Source organism: Larimichthys crocea, chromosome XXIV, assembly GCF_000972845.2.
Source record: "Larimichthys crocea isolate SSNF chromosome XXIV, L_crocea_2.0, whole genome shotgun sequence".
NCBI classification, from domain to species: Eukaryota; Metazoa; Chordata; class Actinopteri; family Sciaenidae; genus Larimichthys; species Larimichthys crocea.
Genome location: NC_040034.1, coordinates 11,353,278 through 11,374,925, shown reverse-complemented (window position 1 = coordinate 11,374,925; position 21,648 = coordinate 11,353,278). Strand labels below are relative to the sequence as shown.

General features: G+C 43.6%; 1 protein-coding gene across 3 annotated transcripts; it reads left to right on the top strand.

Annotated features, from left to right (window-relative positions):
* On the top strand, positions 1–21,566 carry btbd7 (BTB (POZ) domain containing 7). Of its 3 annotated transcripts, XM_027274657.1 has the most exons (12): positions 1–110; positions 285–364; positions 5,597–5,824; positions 7,639–8,775; positions 14,855–15,063; positions 15,627–15,702; positions 16,130–16,290; positions 16,409–16,552; positions 17,020–17,209; positions 17,347–17,525; positions 17,695–18,099; positions 18,241–21,566. In XM_027274657.1, the coding sequence occupies exons 3-12, from the start codon at positions 5,743–5,745 to the stop codon at positions 19,018–19,020; spliced, it is 3,363 nt and encodes a 1,120-aa protein (XP_027130458.1). In that variant the 5' UTR covers positions 1–110; positions 285–364; positions 5,597–5,742; the 3' UTR covers positions 19,021–21,566. The 3 variants fall into 3 exon arrangements, with proteins under 3 accessions (XP_027130458.1, XP_010747236.1, XP_027130459.1); XM_010748934.3 differs by having other exon boundaries at positions 7–364; XM_027274658.1 differs by lacking the exons at positions 1–110; positions 285–364 and adding an exon at positions 1,921–2,023.
* The last annotated feature ends 82 nt before the right edge of the window (positions 21,567–21,648 follow it).

The window sequence follows — 21,648 nt, the reverse complement described above, 5'->3', positions numbered from 1 at the left end:
CTTATTTTGGCGAGCTTGAAACGGTTTGCGTTGGGATAGGCCATAACAACCACCCAACAAGGCGTTGTGCTACTATGGGGAAATACCGAACCGAACCGAGACTAAAAAAGGTTTGGGTTTAGTTTTTAGTCGAGGTAAATGTTTGTAAATCCGCCGGAAAGTCGACGCAAGTGGAAACTATCGCACATTGGGGATCAAATGTGGACGTTGACGTCGAGCCGTGCGTAATGAGCAGAGTTGGAAAAAGAAGGTGTTGAGCTGCATTTTTTCTCTCTCTCTGCCAGGGACAACTTGGGTCGGAGTACCGCTTAAACTACGAGGCGATACGAAGAAAAATAATGCCCACGAAGCTCTCCACTTTCTGGTAAATGTTTTTCAAACGCTCGCTTTTTTCAACAGTTTGCGTCGCATCCTGCTCGAAGTAAATATCTGTTTCCGACGGGGGTAAAGTCAAAGCGACACAGCAGAGATAGCTTACCCTAGCCTCTTAGGATATGCTACTAATTACAGGGCTGTGGTGAATATGACTCCTCTTGCTTAGGCTGTCGGGAAATATTTGGATACTACTTCCCATTTTTATCAGCTGAGACAAACAACCTACTTGGTTTTTCCTCTTACAGGCACTTTTTCACCCAAAGCTTCCGCTGAGCAGCGATAGCCCACCAAGCCAGCCCCAAAGAGCAACAATAGCTCCGCGTTAACGTAAGGCTAACAAAGCCACTGCAAATGATTGATTTCTGTATGCACCGGGATGCAGATGGGATTACTTATTTTGGTATTTTCGTGGAGGCTGGATGGATAGAAAAAGTTCTGGATGAAAGTGCGTTTTCACTTTGCGGATGAGCCTACATGTTGCTGTTTATTGCCTCTGTGTCAGATAGTTGTTGATAGGTTGTGCTATGGCAACAATGTGGCCTGTCAGCAATCTATAGCTTATGTGTCGATTTGAGGCTATATCAAATTCATATAGTAATATCCAGTATAAATGCTCAGGTATCTTTTCTGTCATGTGTAGGCACCCAAAGAATCTTTTCTGTATCTCCATCCCAAGGAGATTTGTCCAACAATGTATATAACATTTGTTGGTTACACCATCTGTTTAAGTGGTGAGGAGCCACACTGCACACTGTGATAATCCTTAGGTAATCTCACTGAAATTCTGGTCGGACTCAGCATTTTGTACATCCTGCTTTTCCCTGTGAGTGTGTGTGTGTGTGTGGGTATCTTTCTGTCCTTTCATTTGGAAAAGATGCTTTCAAATCCCCCCCTCCCTCAGCATTTAAAGGTTGTCATTTGACCAGGTTAAGTATTTGTGTCAGTGCTCCAGGGTCGTATAATAACATGTAATTATTGGAGTTACATGCTCAGAAGTCCATGACTGGCATGAACTGGCCTGTGAGCTTGCAAGTACTTGCCACAAAGTAACTTGAATGAGCTGGACTTTGGCCTGGATGCTGTTTACTCTGGCTTGTTGGATGGAGAAGTCAACCAGGAGCATTGACAACTCACTTAAAATAAGCACTTATTGTTTCCTGGGCTGCCATTCATTCTCTGGAGATTGACTGCCAGCCTGTGTTTGTGCACACTTAACATTTCTTTATTGAAAAGATGGCCCTGTTCAGTGTTGTCTTGCGAGCAGAAGCTAGAGCGCTTCATTTTATCGTTCACTTTGGGTATCCTTGTGCTTTTACCCCCAGTTGATGCTGATGATTATGTTTGATATCCACGTTTTTTGTGTCTTCCAGAGTAAAAACAATCATCAGCTGACCGTATAGTGTGTCAAATGTCAAATATGCAGCACTAAGGTTCATATTGTTGACTAATCCAGAGGCTGCCTACCATGAGTCATCATTGTGGGCACTTTTGTTCCCTCTGTCTGTCTGTGTCATTTCAGTATGTTGCTGTTTCTAGCCTGTTCTGATTCCTGTAGTTTCCTGTAGCTCTCCTGGCAGAGTCTGCAATCAGTCGAATGGCCTGATTAACTGTTATACTGATTGACCTGATTGGCAAAAACACTGCAGAGGTAAGCAGTCTGCTCTGCCACTAAATTTTGTCTTTCCCGCTATCATGTCAGACAAAATATAACGTCGTTATTATTATTTTCGCGGGAGCCGTTTATTTTTCCACTTGCACATCTTGCTGTGCGATGGGTGCAGACACATCAGTACTGCAGAGGTCATTCTGTTAGCAAGTTCCGGTTTCTGCTCACTGCTGCATTGCTTATTATGACCCTTTTTAAGAGTGCCTCTGATTGTATCAAATATCCAAAGAGGCAAACAATCTATACATGCTGTCTGCAGTATTTTTTGCCCAGCTTGGTTAGCAAGGCACAGCAACTCTCCTCGTAGGTCGTTTTAACAGCTTTTGTGACAGCAGAATGTTTTTTTTAGTTATATCCTCCTAAAACCGATAACAAGCTGCAATTCTTACAGGATTAGTTCACATTATTTAATTGTATTTTTTAAAATTTTAATTGGACAAGGCCTGCATCTTTTTATTTTTGTATGCGAGTCAAGAAAGTAATTTATCTACATTTCTTCTGGGATCAGTGTGACTGGGACTTCATGCGATAATAACATGCCAGCAGTGCACTGATAAAAATTCCCTGTTGAAGAAATTAAATTGAAGAGCTGTATATTTGAGAGCTCTGACACATATAGAGCACTTTGCAGCTACTGTGTAATTTTAGACAGGGGTGTGTTAGGGGATGTGTTTTCTTTTCTTTTCTTTTTTTCTGTTTTGCTGTTTCTCGAGTTGCTGCCCTTTTATTCAGGACTGACTGTGATACTGGCACTGTGATTGCTCTTCAGAAGATTAGGGCCTGTGTCATTGAGCCTAACTAAAAGATAACTATCAAAAGGTGACGCTTTCATAAATTCATTCATAATATTCAGACTGGGACCAATAGAGAACACAACACTTGGGTTACTTTATACCAGAAATATGAATTTCTCAATCATTTGCTACACCACGCAAGTAATTATCCACATCACTTTTGATTGTTGCCGTCATGGCTTCACGGCCGTCACTTTGATTAAAAATGTTGACTGTGTGTGTTTCATCAGCAGAGCTTTGGTAAAAGAGAATGACCTGTAAAAACCTGCTTTAAAATAGTAAGAATGTGCTGTCGAAATTCAGGGTTGCTGACAGAAAAGGAAATCCAGATACCTACATCTTCCCCTTTTCTCTAGCCATGATGAGGAAATCCACATAAATGATTGATAAAGTGCCGTCATTTGAATAATACATCGGTCCTGTTCTTGTGCCAAGCATTTTTTGTATGGTAATGTTCTCTGGGAGGCAAGTGGCTGATTTAAATAAAATAAAATGATCCAAACGACTGAGGCAAGGTGAGCAGTTTGAAAGAGTGCGTATGTTCGTGTATGTGTGTGTCTGTAAGGAAAGAGAGAAAGATAGGTGGGGGCAGGGAGTGTCTCCTGTCACCTCTCATTAGGGACGTATAGTCCAGCTCGCCCGGCATCTGCCTCCCCTTCCTCCCCCCACGTCTGTGGCACTGCCCTCCTCTGCTCCCGGCCCGAGCACAACAGAGCAGCGCACTGTTTCAGCCTAAACTGCGGAAAAGTGTCTTAATGTTCGACATCATGAAGATTATGGCGGAGATGCTTCTTATTGAACGGTGTGAGTCAGGTCTCAAGGAAATAACTGTCCTAAATTATGCTTTTAGAATTCTGCACTGCAGCTGAAGTTAAATTTGGTTCACTCATTTGAGTTGAGTTAAAGCTGCGAGTCTGCCTAGCTGGGAGTCAGCGTATTGTTCAAATGATGTGTTGGTTGCTTTGTTTTTGTTTTTTCTGCCTCTGCTGTGCTCCTTTGAGGAACGGGTGGGTTAGGGGACCCACCCTTTGCCACCCCCCTCCCCCCCTTCCACACCTTCTTTTGTAAACAAGACAGTATCTCAAGGGCTTCCTCCTCTCTCCTCCATATTCAGATTCAGTTTCTAATTTTGTCCAAATGAATTCCCTATGAAGATGGGGCTTATTTAAAGCCGTCTAATGAAATAAAGATCAACCAACATTTTTATTGGAGTGGTCCAATGTGACTGCTTGTGTAGAGTAAGAGGCTGTGGTTTTCCATTGAACCCATGGGAGGTTATGGAGTGCTGCTCTACAGGGGCAGACACAATGATTTATTAGTATGGTAGGCAAACTAGCAGGCTGAGATAAAACGGATCTACCATCACACTCCAGTACTCAGTCTGGTCTCACAAAGAAAAGAGACAGAAAAATATAAATATAGATAAATATTGAGTTATTTTAAAGCTGCCAAGCAATTAGAAATACATTTCCAAGTCTCTCAAGATTGTTCGTAAGAAGGTATATTTATGCAAAGATATGTGAGTGCCATGGAAAATTGAGAAGTTGCTATAATCAGAATAATCTACTTGCTGGTAGAAATGAAGCCAGATATACTTAGTTTGTAATTAATAGCCTGATGGGTTGAAAGTATGCTTAATTAATGAGGTGCCCTGTTTTATGTTAGATCGTAGCCAGTGACAGTACAAAGGAGAGAGCACAAAAGTTAGTGAGGGTGCCTTGACTGGTGCCATAGCTGGCAACAAGAAGCTGAGAGGAAATGACTGTGTGGAGCTATTTGCAGTTTCTTACCTCTGTCACAAAGTGTTTTTTGTCTTGGAATAAAACATAAATTACCAGCCACCTAAAATAATCTCATTTTGTGTTCACCTTAGGAGTTTGTGATGGGAATTAAGTCCTCTATCAAAGTATATGTAATTTCATATCACGATATCTATATATCTGTAGGTATTGTACATTTTCTGGAGACTGTACGGCATTTTCACAGAGAACATTTTGACACTGCTGTTAACCACTGAAGTTATCACAGCTATAAAGCAGTATTTGGTATGACTGTACTGACATGAACTGAATAGAGAATCAAAGTTTAAGAATTTGAAATAAATTAGTATGTTTTACTAAGCTGCTTGGCTCTAAGTGGTTTGACCTTGGTCAAGGAATTGTCACTAAAATTGCAGTTTAATTATGCACGGCATAGATATATTCACACTGAACAAAAAGAAATATCAAAATTATTCACTGGACTACAAATGTTTAAACTATTAAAATGGACACGGTGTCTTCCGCCGAACATCACTGTACATCTGCATTAGATTTGTTGACTGCCAGTCAGTATTTCCTTAGGGCAGAACAGAGGAAGTCTCCTTTTAACCTAAGTCATCATTAAAGATTATAGATAAAAGCCTAAAGACTAAGTTTTCAGATAAAGACTGCTACTCTAAAATAAAACAAAACAAAACAAACACAATTTTTAGTACAAATTCTAGCAAATTGCCAAAGCGACAATGATTCATGATTGCACTGAAATCATTGTGCCTGAAACGGTGTGATTAGATTGTAATAGATGTCCCTCTGTTCAGCTTCCTTAACATTGAAGCCCCTGGCCATTCATTATCTTTGACAGAGTTCAAACAGCCCAGACTCATCATCAGTAATCCCTGTGAGATGTTGGTCAGCAGCATTTTAAAAAAGCATTGACTCTTTGACTTGAATATCTCTCTTATGTTCTTTCTGTCCTCTTTCATCCTTCTCCCTCCCTCCAGGCATGGCAGGCTGGCCTCGGGGCTCTGAGGATGCTTCAGAGGATCCGCGCCAGACCCACGACTGACGATTGAGAGGAATACGTTGTCTGAGCAGAATGACTCAGCAAGAGGGGGGACCCCCATATAGCAAGTGAAGAGAAGTGAGGATGGGTGCCAATGGATCCAGCTATCCACACTCATGCTCCCCGCGCATAGGGGGAAATTCACAGACACAGCAGACTTTTATAGGTAGGTATTCGATTTGTGAGTGTTGTGATGGGTAGCACAGTTAACACAAAGTCAGCTCTGATAGATGATTCTGTTTTTTTCAGTTAGCAAATGATAAAATACCTCTTTCCGGTGAACAAAGGTTCAGGAGCGTTTCCCACTCTATTCTGAGCTGAAGTGAAGTGTTCAAACTATATTTCTGAACCCATTTTGGCATTGCGCACCCCTGCTATGAACACAATGGGAGTCCAGCATGGCCAAACTCACACTTTAGATTACATTAACCCGCTTCCATGACAACTAATGTTACAAGAGGTGAACATTTTTGTGCCTGAGAGCTCTTGAACTGGGCCACTGACTCATGCAGTGGACACAAATACATTAAAAAGCAATCTGCATCTGCAAAACATCCACTTTTCTCTGCCATATGGATTTTATAAAGTATGAGAGGCAGATATGCAAAAAAAAAAAAAAAAAAACTTGTGTCCAACGTGGGCGGTAAACCAAAATCACATTAAGTATTTGCTATCAGAGTTTCAAAGTAACTCTTGTCCAAAAAAAAAAAAAAAAGTACCAGCCTTGCAGTCATTCTCTTCTTAGCTTTGTTGGTACTATGCTCTGGTGGTGTGATGTATTTTATGACAAGGCTGCTGGCTATCAGACAAGATAGTGTCATGGTTTTTGTCCCTCTGACCAGCTATATATGCTGCTTGTTAGACTGTCACTGACTGGCATGACAGCTACAGCCTGAGACCTTTCACTTTTGTTCCAGTTTCAGCAGATGTTGCTGCAGAGAACATTGCTCTGCTGTAGTTAGCATATCTCTGTAAAATGAACCTGACATATAGTTCTATTCGTATGTGTGTGTGTGTACATGAGCTCACTCTGTATTGTTTACATTTAGGTTTGATTGGTTGTACACTCTATGAATTATGTTCCTATTTGATTCTCCTAAATTATCATTGGAGCATTGGAGTTGTTCTGGTTTATGGTCTTTAAATCTTTCCCTGCAGCCCTCAGTGCCAGGGGGTTTGGAGAATTGCTTCAAAGATGAATTTAAATAAATCTTTCCTTAAAAAAACATTGTTTATTTCACTTTCAAAATGGTTTTGCCTCTGAGGTTTTTCATGGACTTCTCTTTGAAAGTGAAAGTATTGTTAGAGCCAAATTATCTCTATAGCCCCTGAGACCTCTATAGTTGCTTTGGTTGCTCTGGCTTGGGCCACAGCTGATTCACAGTGTTAGAATGATTACTATTTGGGTCACACTGATGGATGCTGAGAGAAGGGCAGGCAGAGAGGATCTCCTTGGCATAGCTTCGCCTGACGTACCAATCCTGTCTTTCAAGCCAAAGATAACTGCTATTCAGTATAATTGATTGGACCCAAGCATGCAAATGAACTGAAGTTCATTGAGAAGCACAAAGCAGGACATAGACTTCTGTGAGCTAATTGGTTCTTGGGCTGTGATGGACCATAGTTTGGTCTAAATCAAAGCAAAATTAAAGGACTCTGTCTGTTTTTTTCCACTGTTGAACTACATCCAAATACTTTGGTAGCTGGGTCAGGGTAGTGTGTGCTTGGCCTGACGAATCTGGCCACACCACAGGGGTGCTAGAGGCAGATTGTGTTTCTAGCAGTCTGCCCTCAAGAGTGAATTGGTGTTGGGGTTAGGAAATTAATGTCTCACCAGAACACCATTTTCAGGAAATGTCTAGGAAAAACTAATTTCATAGTTATTTAATAATGTTTATATCCAGAATATGTTAAGATTTCTATTTGTTAAAACACAAACCACGTCTTATGAAGCTAACCTGCATTGTGGGTTTATTCCAGGGACGTCATCCTACTCTCAGCAGGGATATGGCTGGGAGTCCAAGCTATACAGCCTGGAGCATGGCCATGAGAGGCCTACAGACAGAAAGAAGAAGAGCCTTGGCCTGGCGACCCTCAAACGGAGGTTCATCAAAAGGAGGAAGTCCAGCCGATCAGCAGATCATGCGCGGCAGATGCGGGAACTTCTGTCGGGTTGGGACGTCCGTGACACAAACGCCCTGGTGGAGGAATACGAGGGCACGGCAGCCCTCAAGGAGCTAAGCTTCCAGGCCAGCCTGGCACGTGCTGAGGCACCCAGCCTGCAGCGGGATCTAGCTGCTCTCTACCAGCATAAGTACTGCACTGATGTGGACCTCATCTTCCAAGGTACTTGCTTCCCAGCTCACCGGGCCATCCTAGCTGCCCGCTGCCCCTTTTTCAAGACTCTGCTGTCCTCATCCCCTGGCTATGGAGCAGAGGTTCTCATGGACATTGAGACGGCAGGCATTGATGTGCCGATGTTCTCTGCCCTACTTCACTACCTGTACACTGGGGAGTTTGGGGTGGGTGGAGTGGAGGATACCAGGCTGCAGAATGTGGATGTACTGGTGCAACTCAGTGAGGAGTTTGGCACACCCAACTCCCTGGAGGCTGATATGAAGGGCTTGTTTGACTACATGTGTTACTACGACGCTCTGCTCAGCTTCTCTTCGGACTCTGAGATGATAGAGAGCTGCAATGAGCGAGGGGCTGCAGCACCAACAGGGGGCTCGGGAGGCAACGGGTGCCCTGGGACTCCGGATGAGGACCTTAGGGCTCATAAGGCTATCCTCTCAGCACGTTCTCCTTTCTTTAGAAATCTCTTGCAGAGGCGCATCCGCACAGGCGAGGAAATGACAGAACGCACATTGCAGACTCCCACCCGCATAGTCCTGGATGAATCCATCATCCCCCGAAAATACGTGCAGGTCATCCTCCACTGTATGTACACGGATGTGGTGGAGCTGGGGCTGGTGCTGCGGGGCAGCCCTTCAGCAGGCAGCCTCGGCGAGGTGCAAGCCTTGGTGTCTGGGGGCCGTGGGGCTAGCACACGCACAGAGGAGGCTATGGAGCTGTATCATATCGCTCTGTTCTTGGAGTTTAGTATGCTGGCTCAAGGTGAGTCACAATTGCACACATTTTCAGAGCATACACTCACAAATCAATAGTAGTACATGATAAGATAAAAAGAAAGACATCTTTTGATTACAGCCACGTCATCAAGGCTTAGCGGTGCTTCTGAGAATATGACTGTAAATCTATATGAGGACATATTATCAGATTGACCTTCAGGCATAAATGCGATAGTATTATTTTTATACATCGGTGTATGTTTCCTCGCTCATGTTGGCCCACTTCTCATATGTATGTCCTGCTGTATTACAGTGAAGGATAACTTAAAGATTCTGGACTATTGGTTGAACTTATCTTTCATCTTATATGGCGTTTAATAAAATTTCAAAGACTTTATTTTATTGAACATCTACAGACAAAGTGAAACAGTTAGAATGTTACAGATACTGTATATAGGTAGGCAGACTATTCAAATAAAATGTTGGCAAATTTAGAACAAAGATTCATAATGTTTTTATCAGTGTGACATATTTGTTAAATTGTCCAGTCTGCCTCATAATTTAGTTTGCTTTCATTCTTTAATAATGTGTCCACTCATCATCGGCTTAGACAAATTGTTTTGTTTTTCTGCGATAATGTAGTTCGATAGCCTTTACCATAGATTTCAGTGATAATTTGTCAGTGCAGACTGTCATAATTATAGTGTCTGTTTCTGTGGATTCAATGATATGAATTGAATGATTTTGTCACAACTGGCTGGATTTTTGTTGAATTAATGCCTTGCAAGACTGAAACCTATTTTAATCTCTCCCGCTGGGCATTCATTTGATGTGTCTCACACCCATAGTCTTACTATTCCCTTTCGTGACACTAAATTGTGCATATGTTGGCATATGTAAAAAAAAGAAAAAAGAAAAAAAAAGGCTGTGGAGACCATGCAAGTGTTAAACAGCTTGGCTCACTGTGATGGGTAGCTGCGGCTGCCAGTAACAGATTGATATAGGCTGGAGGGTTTGTCTGTCTCCAGGGGCAGACGGCTTACTGTCTGATACATGAAGCACATCTGAGCTTCTGTCAGCAACTCGTCACTGGTTGTCTATTTCGTCACCGGTCTATCTTTACTCGGATGACACTGTCTTTTTGGCTCTTGCCACAGTTTCAGAATGACCTCAGTGACATACCAAAGGTTGCAGATATGGTTTAAAATGAGTCAGTCACTTTGTCACTCTCACCTCCTCACACATATCTGAGCGCTGTCCAGTTTCCAACACACCTAACAAAGCTCCTCTTTAATCAGAATGACCTTTTGTATTATGCAATACTTAAAGCAGTCTTTTACAAAATACACAGACAAAAAGTACTGCATTTGGTCATGTCATGACTGTGTGGATCCGGAGAAATTCTATGCCTGAACACGGTTTGTATCCTGTAACCATCTTAACTTCCATAGAGCAACAATTATGGGAATTAATTTGTCAAATATTGAAGTGGTGATTTGAGATGCTTTAAAAGATTTAAGCATACAATTTCACTGCCTCAGGCTGTGTAATGAAATCCAAACAGTATTATTTCAATATTATTAAAACGCCAAGTTACAATAATATTCAGTATATCCAAAATGTACGCTGTAGTTTGTTATGACTCAAAACCTTTTAGTGAAGCTGTTTTACAGTTAATATCATCTGGTGAGGGGTTGTCGGTTAGCTCAGTTGGTAGAGCATCCACCCTATGCACAAATGCCCAGTCCTTGCTGCAGCGGCCCAGGGTTCGGTCATTCCCCATCTCTCTCTACCCACATTCCTGTCACTCTTCAGCTGTCTCTATACAACAAAGCTTGAAAAAGCCAAAAAGAAAAATCATCTGGTGACACCTCCTTGCTCTGTGCCTTGCCTTCATCAGATTTTCTGTGAATTAAATGCTTATACCGTGAAGCAGCTGCAGTACGGTGTTCATTTTAGGACATCCTCAGATCTCAGACTCAAACGAAAAGGCATCAGAGTCGCCTAAAAGTCACTCAGTCTCAGAAAAAACCTTTGTCATCTTCAGATAAAACGGCGCCATCCTCACCCAAAACGGCGTCATCTAAAACGGCGTCATCCTCACATGAAACGATGTCATCCTCACATGAAACGATGTCATCCTCACATGAAACGACGTCATCCTCACATGAAACGGCGTCATCCTCACATGAAACGATGTCATCCAAAACGGCGTCATCCTCACATGAACCAAGAAACGAAACCGGAACCACACGTCTCATCAGTCAACTTAACGCACAAAATCATAGCTGGTTCCTAGTCTTCTTGCAAATTCACATGGATTGCTGAGAATAGCTACAATATTGTTGCTGTTTAGGCGTCGCGTGTTGATGGCGTATTTTGATTCTTCAGCTGAGTGTTTGTAGTCTCCAAGGCAACCGGAGGACTGGAGGATAGACGGCCGTGTTGATCAGAGACGGTTGATCATAGTAAAAAGTCTCTGCGGTTGATGAACTGTTTCTGAAAGTTTTCACGAGTGAAATAGCTTGCAGAAAATAACGATTTCCTATTATACCACAAATATGTTGGCTTGCTGTACCAGTTAACATAAACAACACCACAGTGTCACTGTAAAAGCTGTTGGCTACTTTTGCTAATTCATTAAGCTATTCAACAGCTCCCTCCTCTGGCCCATAAAGGGTTCTTACGAAAAGACACTGGCTCATAAAGGGTTCTTACGAAAAGACAAATGATTTTTTATTTTAAAATAAATAACCCTTAAATAAATTATTTAGTATTTATTTTGGTCTGTTAGCCTAAACAGCAACAATATTGTAGCTATTCTCAGCAATCCATGTGAAGGAACCAGCTATGATTTTGTGTGTTAAGTTGACTGACGAGACTTTTGGTTTTGGATGACGCCGTTTTGTGTGAGGATGAGGCAAAGGTTTTTCTGAGACTTAGTGACTTTTAGGCGACTCTGATGCCTTCTTGTTTGAGTCTGACACCTGAGTCTGAGATCTGAGGATGTCCTAAAATGAACACCGTACTGCAGACACACTACACACAAATCCTGGTTTGAATTCACAAATGTCTAGATTCATCTTTAAGCAGATACTGCAGCCCTTTACAAAGCATGTGTGTGCCAAATTTTGTACATTATGTGATCTTAATGGGTGTGAGTGTTTGACTATTTAAGCTCTACAACAACAAAATCCCGTCCATAGGAGGAAGCTATATGAGCAATGTAAGACATTTCTGGGACACAATACACTCTGCAGGGCAGTCGCTGAAATGACTGTATTGACTGAATGGCCAAAATCAATCACCATTTTAAGACCTGTGCAGCAATCTGTGTAGCACTGTACACACACACACACACACACACACACACACACACAGCTGGTCAGACACCACCTCCCACTCTCGAGCTCTAGTGTCACTCTCAGGGTCACTCTGGCAGCTTAAGCAGACGAGCAGGCAAATAGTGTCATCCCCACACACCATCACCGCCTCTTCCTTCCCATCCCCCATCTCAACAAGCCCCTACTTGAGGGTATTTTTATCCCCTCTTCTCCCTCTCCCACTGCGCTGCACCACTCTAATCAGTTCCCATGAAACCTCAATGTGGAATGTGGTTTAGATAGTTGAGGTTGACCCCGTGTCATTTTATCCCAAGTCCCCTTCTATTTGTCTATTTTGCAACTTCCTGTTATTATCCTTTTTAGAGGTCGCTCTTTATGCCCTTTTGACATTTAATTTCAAAAAATCTTACACTGTCAAGTCTATGAATTGATTATGAAATGAGTCCATCCCACCGGTGGAAACTTCAGTAGCTGCTAAGTCACTTCAGTAGGCAGCAGAGAGCTTAATGTCTGGGGTTTCAGATGGAGATAGCCCTCTCATCTGTCACACTGTCTCTTTCCCCTCGTGTGCTCTTCAATTGCTACCCCCGGGCTGTGTGAAGTTTTGGCCCATAGAGGTTTTTTGTGGAGCGCTTGAGCTCTCCGTCATTTGTCCTTATTAATTCTCAGGATGTGTATCCCTTTATGACTCCATCTCACTCAAACAGCAACCAATATTAAAAGCCTTATTAATTTTTCAAGTGCACCACAGAGATATTAGCCAGTTGGTGTTGTTTCATCGTGTGCACTGTAGTACCTCCTCTCTCTCTCTCCATGCTCACCGACTGACCAGAGCTTTCATTGCCCTATCTTGTATTTGCAGTATGTTGACTGTAGTCCTTGAGTGATCATCAGACATGATTTACATCCACGGGATTGTTTACAGGACATGGAGCGCAGTCGATGTTTTAAGTGGCTTTGGAGACTCTGTGCTCCATAAACACAGAGCTCCAAATAATAACAGCAAGACAAAATGCATACGTCCTCCAAAGTCAGTGTAGTGTAGAGCTGGCTGTTGCTGTCCCTGCTGTTATGTTGATATTCTTGTCAGCCGACTAAGCTTCAGTGAATGTGGTGTACCACCCGTGGAGAGAAGGGGAGGCGGGTTAGTATTAGATATAATGCTGATTCTAATCTCCAGCTCATAATAAAAAAGGGCTGCGTTTTTAAAAGACTGGCTGTCGCTGTGAATTCTAATGGGCTAACACAGAGCAGAGATGTTTGCTTTCCTGTGCCACTGGTCCCAAGTGGGGAAATTGTCTGCCTTTTGTGCCTGCGTGTCTGAGGGCAAAGATGCAAAGGTGAAAGACTGACGTGAGCAAAAGCACTTTCTAAGAAGACAGACAGCACAGGGACGAGTGTTAGAGACGGGAGGCACAGATGTCGGGAATCCATTCCCTCCTTTCAGTCTGTTTATAGGAGATAAAAAAAGACAAAGTGCCTGGATCCACATTTCAGTTTTATTGGTCTTCTTAATGATGCAGGATTTTCACCCTTCGTCTTAAACAAAGCAAGTCTCTGCTTTGCATTTCTCTGACTTGCTATCACAACTAAAATTGCCCAAAAGGGGAATTGCATCACAAATGTTGCATACATACATGAATGTCTGTATGCGTTTGCATTATTGCTTGTATGTGTGTGTATCTGTTAATCTTAAAAATGTGTGAGTCGTGCTTGGATGGATATGAAGCCTTGCTTTCAAAAGGAAAAGCATCGCTGGAGCCATCTCACTCAAGTCTGGTGTCCAGTTTCCTAGAGTGGATGTTTTAAAGTGGTGGTTTGGGGGCGGAAAGGCGGCTCAGATCTTCTAGTTTAAGATAAGAGTTTCCCAGAGGAGTGTCGCTACTGGCCTAGCCTTGAGCTGATGGACAGGGCAGTCTGGAATGAGGAAGTTGGCAAGCTTGCTTTTCAGTTCAGAGCAGCTTTAACTGGACGTCAGTCAGTCTGGCTTTATCTCTATGGATGTCCGTTCGGTATTAATCGTTATTGATCAAAAACAGTCTGAGAATAAGAGCCACTGACGCTCTGGCATGTCAACACTTGGCATAGATAGCTTGACCTAGTCGATAATAAGTTGATCTGAGACATTGTTAGGGAGTTAAATTCTGCCTAAAGAGATCTCTCCTAATATATGTGTGAGTTTGAGTGCCAGTGTTGGCTGACTTTTCAAAACTTAGCTCTTTTTTTAAATGGCTTGAGCAGCAGGTACACAATTCCCTAAGCCTTCTGAGAAATTTTAATGAATTACACGCACAAGTGTGTACACATTTGCAAAGCGTGTGTGTTTGTGCACCGGCAGCACATTTCCTCGGGCTGCTGTTTACTCATCACGGTTAAGAGAAGGCAGCTTGAGACTGAAACACATCAAGGTATCAAAGGCATTTCTGTGGGTTGGTGTGTTACAGAGTTAAACCACTGCCTGCTGTTCTGGTATGTGCTCTGATTTAGGAAACGCAGCAAGGAGGATGTGGGGGCTAGGGGGAGACTCCATGGGTCAGTGAATACGAGTCAAAACTACTGATGGTCTGGCGGTGGCTGCAGAATTACCTCTTGTATTTGAATAATAATTTAGTTAAATCATATTCAATTATAGTTATTTTCTTTCAGCGTTTTTTTTTAAAGATGTTATTTCTTCTGGCTTCAAAATATGTGCTTGTTTTTGGAATATGATACATTTCATACCCACAAATGTGATTTGATATCAAGGTGTAAATTCCTTGTCCGCCTCATTTGCTCTCCCAGGTTGTGAGGACATTGTTGTGGAAAGCCTGTCTCTGGACTCCCTCGTGCCCATCCTGAAGTGGAGCTCCCAACCTTACGGCTCCAAGTGGGTCCACAGGCAGGCCATGCACTTCCTCTGCGAGGAGTTCAGTCAGGTTGTCACCTCAGATGTTCTCTACGAGCTTAGCAAGGAGCACCTTCTCAGTGCGATTCAGTCCGACTACCTACAGGTATGGAAACTGAACATCACCTGTCAATCTGTAGTCACTCTATGGCATCTCACAATGTGGAAGATACATTTTCTGGTGTGAACTTTCACTAATGAGTGCCTGACTTGTTCATGCAGCATACACACACATATGCATTAATACAATCTCTGTCTCAATCACACACCATACACATGTACACATGCACACACCGGTGACACTCTGGGTTCTCCAGGGTTGAATAACACCATTCCCTGGAGGGAAATGTCTTCAAACCCAGAACCTAATCAAAGCTGAGCTGTCATCTGCACTGCCAAGCTACTCTGGCGTCAGACCAGATGGTTGAGGTGAAGTGTTGTAATCGAACTACACAAACAAACCAACCAGGCCGGAGCTGTGCTGGGACATCAGCTGAACATATTGCATTTTCACCTTATCCTCGTTTAACAGCTTCCCAGTTTTGTTCTCCACAATATCTAACCTTGTCCTAATAATACTTTTATGCCGTTCTTTCTCTGTCCTATATCGCTCTCTCTTTCGCTCTCTCTCTGTCTTTTTCTTTCTCTGTATCTTGGTCTCATTCACAGGCGAGTGAACAGGACATTCTCAAGTATGTTGTTAAGTGGGGCGAGCAGCAGCTTATTAAGAGGATGGCAGACAGGGGTAAGATAATACAGACTATAATTACCCTCTGAGCAGCCCCCATAATGGCTCTGAGGAAATTACCCACTTACCAAAGCCTCCAAAATACATTTAAAAGCATTACAAAAAGGAGCCAAAGTTTACCCAAGTCAGCAGAAAGTGGGGCCCCCTAGTGATTGGTTATGTCATTGTGTGTTCTGACCTTGTATGCAGTTGTCTTATGTTGGGTTTATGGTCAGCATTATTAGTCATAATATTGTAAGCTAGAGCTAGAAACCTGCAGGCGATGCAGTATTTATCCGTAATTTGTTCAATTTAATTGCCTGAACGATGTGAAGTATAGCCAGAAGGTTGATTTAAAAGCATAATCATAGTTTAATAATAAGTCATGGTTATATGCATTATATTAAAAAGCTGCTAATGGCTATTCTTGTCCTCATTTACCCAGAGCCCAACCTGTTGAGCGGCACAGCCCATAGCGTAAACAAGAGGGGCGTGAAAAGGAGAGACCTGGATGTGGAGGAGCTAAAGGAGATCCTGTCTCCCCTCCTGCCCTTCATCCGAACTGAGCACATCTTACCTCCCAACAGTGACGTCCTCGCTGACGCGGTCAGTACTCCTTGTCTGCCCTTTCTCTGCTGCTGTGTGTGTGTGTGTGTGTGAGCACCTGAGTCACTGTGACCTTCATAAACTGAGCATTGATTCACATTCTTCACCCTGTTCACAGCTTAAAAGGGGTTTGATAAGCACCCCTCCTTCAGACATGCTACCCACAGCTGAAGGAGGGAAAGCCAATGCCTGGTTAAGGCAGAAGAACGCCGGCATCTACGTGCGCCCCCGCCTCTTCTCTCCTTATGTGGAAGAGGCTAAGGTATGGCTCATTCACTTCTGATTAATGGAGCTTCCAGACAATGCAGGAAGCAGCGGATTATTTGTACCCCATATAGCTATCATCAAAGAGAGTAGAGGTTGTGTGAAGATGACAGGCTAAACATTAAGAGCCTCAGGGAAATTGGACCTGTTCATAGATGTACTAAAATAATCCATGCACAGTTGTTGCTATGCATACTCCCCATTTTTAATAGTTGCCTCCATCATCTTGACTGAAATTCAATTTATGTCCATTTGCACAGTTTTCCTAATAATTTATACAGTAGGCCTTCCCAGCGCCATGAATATTTATGAACATATCCCCAGACGAGAGAGAGTCATTATTAGATGAAGTGTCAATCAAGTGGAACTAATTTGCAAACCCTCCATGTCCTTGAGTTTCACATAGGACTTTTATTTTTTTAGAAGTTCTGGTCTAACTTGCCATCTCTGTCTACCTGTCTTTAGTCTGTGCTGGATGAAATGATGGTGGAGCAGACAGACTTGGTGCGTTTGCGGTTAGTGCGCATGTCCAACGTCCCTGACACACTCTACATGGTCAACAACGCTGTGCCTCAGTGTTGTCACATGATCAGCCACCAGCAAATGGCAAGCAACTCAACCACAGCTCCATCAGTTGTGGCCAATGAAATTCCAGGTAAGTAAATGGAAACTAGCATCATGTCAACAAATATCCAAATTGCTCAACATGATGCTGTTCTGTAGCTGAATTCTTGTTTCATCGGATCCTGATTAAGTGAAAAATCCATCTATGTACGTGTTTATATCTTCCAGTGCCTCAGCTGTCGGTGGTAAAGGACATGATCCGGAGGCTGCAGGAACTGAGGCACACAGAGCAGGTCCAGAGAGCTTATGCCCTTAACTGCGGCGAAGGAGCCACCGTCAGCTATGAGCTGCAGCTGCGTGTGCTGAGGGAGTTTGGTCTGGCAGACGGAGCCACTGAGCTACTGCAGGTTAGCAGAAAGCAGAGTTTTTTCCCCAGGGGTTAGAGGGAGATGAGGAGGCTAAGGCTGGGATACTAACAGGGATGGTACAACACACAGACCTCAGTAATGCAGAACATGCTGACCTTGAACAAGCCCAGGATGATAAATCTTAAGAAAACTGTTTCTTGTTTTCCAGAACCCATATAAGTTCTTCCCCGATGAACGGTTTGGAGATGAGAGTCCAATTCTGGCTCTGCGCCAGGTGGGTCGGTGTCGGGTAAACAGTAGCCCAGCCATGGATAGCATGTTCACAGAGCTGGAAGGGGTAGCAGGCTTCCACCCTCCCCTGCCTCCTCCACCTCCGCCCTACCACCCCCCTGCCACACCCAGCCATGCTCAGCTCAAGGGTGCCTGGCGACCTCGTGTGCCCATGCCGACCCCCACCCGATCCTTCTCCTACCCCTGCAACCGCACCCTGATCCAGCGCCATGTAGCCACCAAGCATGGCAGCACAGACTACTCCTCTGTGCCCAGGCAACAGCCTCCAGACTGCACCAACCCGCAGGCCAAGGGCCGAGCTTTGCTTTCAGACCGGCAAGCGGTGAGTGTGTGTGTTACTCCCTGGAGTCCTTGTGCTACTTTTTTTGTCTATTCAAATTCGGGCTTCATGGTCTGTACCTGGGATCATGAATAGCTCGATTGCCAGGTAACATCACACATTTGTATCTGTTTTCCGATGCAGATGAGCATGGAGCCTGTTATGAGGGAGTTCATGCCTGACATTGCACTGGGTGTCTCAGTCATGACCCTGAGGGAGCAGCACATGGCAGAGATGGACAGGGAAGGCCCTCACAGCCCAATGGGCCCCTCAGGCCACCATCTGCCCCATGGGCCTTGCCCTTCTGTCCGCCTCAGCCATGGCCACGGTCCTGGGCATGGCCACTCCTGCAAAAGACACGCTCCTGAACCCAAACTGGAGGCTCAAGCAGAGTTCCCTGACCTGTATGACTTCTCCTGCCGACCTGCAACCCCGACCTCCTCTCACCCTCTTCCCTCCTTTGCAGGACCAGACCTCTACAGCCACAGCTGCACCCCCTCTGGCTCTTATCCACCCCCATACATTTCTGACTCTCAGTCCCAGGGCCACCCGCAGGGACGGACTGCCCCAGACCCATTACGTCTGGATGTCCTCAGTATGACCTCTCAGAGGCATGATGGAGTCCTTGCCAGCCCCTCTGGGGCACAGCCTAGGATGGGACACATCCCAAGGGGGCGATCAAATGAGACAGACCTGACTCATGGCTTAGGCCATTTACGGTCGCCCAGTGGGAACATGGACAGCTATGAGGAGAGGCACACAGGACCTAGAGATGCTCCAGAGGAGATGGTTCTAGCTGGAGAATCATCATCAGGCCTGGGGCCTCTCCAGCAGCCTCACAGGAACAGTGTCGGTGAGGAGATCGCCAGAGACCGCAGGTCACCCAGCAAGCCTGACTACCCTTATAAGAAATCTGCACTTTAACCCCAGTTGAGGACCAGGGGTTGAGGAGTTAAGAAAAGGGAAAGCATGATGAGTCCATCACAGTGGATGGCAAAGCACTAAATGTGTGCCTGCATATATATGTGTGTGTGTTTGAGAGGAGCAGCGAAAAGGGGTGGTTGATGGTTGCTATTTATAGGATCTGTCCTTTTGTCCTACCTCTATCACACTGTGCTATCCATCACACAGTCAGAGTATGGAAAGAGTAAGTGATGTAGGTTAATTGTTGATGCTTGTAATTGATCTCTGCAAGCCTGCTTAGTCCTGCTGGTTTAGAGGATGACTCAGGCTCTACTGGGATGGATTGATCTTTTGAGTTTGATTGTAAAGAGGTTAGCTCTATGCTGTGTGAATCCCGCACGAGGAGGTCACAACTCTAGATGTAGCTCAGTTATAAACTGATGGTTTAACAAAGACTATATCCATAGGTTCTGTTGTCTCTTGATTTTTTTTTCAGCATAGAATGGGGACATGGCAGGATAGGGATCTCAGTTTACACAGGCATACAATGGCATCCAGTCTGGGACAGAGAGTATTGTGATAAAAATCATATGTAAATTTGTCTGGCTGCATTCTTTTTCCTCCATTTCAGTATTTCCATTTCTTCCTGTAGCATGCCTATAGCAACCTCCCTGACTAGTGTTCCCCTCCTGGTTCTGCAGTGCAGATGAGTAATGGGCCAAGGCTTGGTCACACAAAGCAGGAATTGGATCTGACAGGAAGTAGGTCATCAGAGCTCGTCATTCTCCTGTAACCCAGTCTGATAATTGTGTCAGGCTTTAACTATCACAGCCTCTGAGTGTCTAGCTTAGAGGCAGAAACCTGCCGTTTTCAGAGAGAGGGAAGGCGGGCAGGCAGGCAGGAGAATCACAGGTAGGTTCATTACTGAGATACAGTGGAAAATATAGGGGTGCCATGGCAACTGACATACAGTGATCAAGTGCTGGGGGTTTGTTGGTTTTTCAGCTGGAACAAGTGTGTGTGCGTGTGTCTGTGTGCGAGGATAACTTTGATACACACAGGTGTTTAGACAATCTCAGTACTGTACACTCCCATCTTTAGTCAGGTCTGTTTGTACATATCAGAGAGTCTGAGAGTGGCTGTGTGCTAGAGCTCCCTCTTGTTCTGTTTAATCCAATAGCATCAAGTAATCAAATCGAAAGCCTTAATCAGTGCTTGGAATATTCAGTTTTAGCTACCTTTTATTCAATTAAGTATGATGTCATTATATTGCAGCCCCTGTTAATTGCTTATTTGACTGTTCTGTTCAGTACGTAAACATTCACTACAGTTATTTTCTGCCTGATAGAGGTGGATTTCACTCAACCCGGATGCTAAAAACCATGTATATACATCAGGCTTCCATCTCGCCACCTCATGGGAAACCGTGGGCCTGCATAGGCAGTGTTGATACTGTTAAAATATACTGTTAAGGAGCCACAGCAGCTGTAGCTCCAGAACCCTGCAAGTACACATTTAAGCCTGTTACAGCCAACAGCTGGGATACAACCTAACATATGAGTATCACTGCACTGTAGGAGCCACCTGTCTGTTAGCTGAAGGGAAAAGAACAAATGAATTTCGAACAAAAGGAATCTTATATTGAAGAGAAGTTGGCGATTGCTGGCTCATATCTCCAATGGAAATTGTATATAATGAATTGCGTTCCACATGTTCTGATGAATTTTTAATGGTTTCTATCACATTTTAGTGGTCGTTGAAGGTTTGTGTTTTTACTGTAGTGGACAACACTGTGTACTTGTCTTTGTCATGAAATCTCACTAAGAATGTGTGGTATAAAACATAAAGATTGTGTCTCAAGATCTATTTTGTTCTTAAATGTTGTGCATTAGGGCAGTTTGTTCAATGTTGTAGGTGGTGTGGATTGGTTTGTAGAGATGTTTTTGTTTTGTTTTTTTTTCCTATCCCCTATTTTCCTTTTACTTTTAAAGTAACGGGAATATGTAGAGGATCTGAAGACATTAGCTCCCAGCTTAGCAGTGATGAAGTTGCCAAGCAGAAAAATCATTTTTCCATCTAGGTTGCTTCATGGGGAAAAAATGCAAAACTCAAGATTCCTCCCCATGTTCATGTTGGGTAGTTGTTTTATTTTCCAGGACAATGTTCCATTGAATAAAAGCCCTTGTTTTGCTCTTTGCTGTAGAGAAGTCAGTGCCTTCCCCCGCCTGCGGCTGGGCTTTTATTGGAGAAGTGACTTTGATGTCTATGCAAGCTCTTTTCTACCAGCTTACCAGCCTGCATCAAATAGTTCTCTGAAATCTCATGTAGCTCGTTTTGTGTACAGTGTTATTTAGCACCTTTTTTTGAAATTGAACCATCTGATTGCTTGTGTTGAATTATAACAGGTACATTGTACTTGTATGGTATCACAGAAAACATGTTTGTAGATTGATATTAAGTTGCATTTAGTTTCACTGAATCTATTTTTCTACTGTCACCTCAAAAGGTGCGTAACAGTGGTCAACTGGGCATCCTCAAAATAAACTGGTTTGATATTACGGAATTCATTTGATCTCGGCTGGGTCGTTTTGTGCATTAGAAACATGTGATAACTTTATTTTTAACATGATTCCACACAAACAGTAACAT

Excerpts from the sequence above, each read along its gene's own strand:
- btbd7 (XM_027274657.1), top strand. The coding sequence starts at position 5,743 with ATGGGTGCCAATGGATCCAGCTATCCACACTCATGCTCCCCGCGCATA. Across the intron at positions 15,703-16,129 it reads TAAGAGGATGGCAGACAGGG|AGCCCAACCTGTTGAGCGGC; the intron begins GTAAGATAATAC and ends TCATTTACCCAG. Across the intron at positions 18,100-18,240 it reads TGCTTTCAGACCGGCAAGCG|ATGAGCATGGAGCCTGTTAT; the intron begins GTGAGTGTGTGT and ends TTTCCGATGCAG.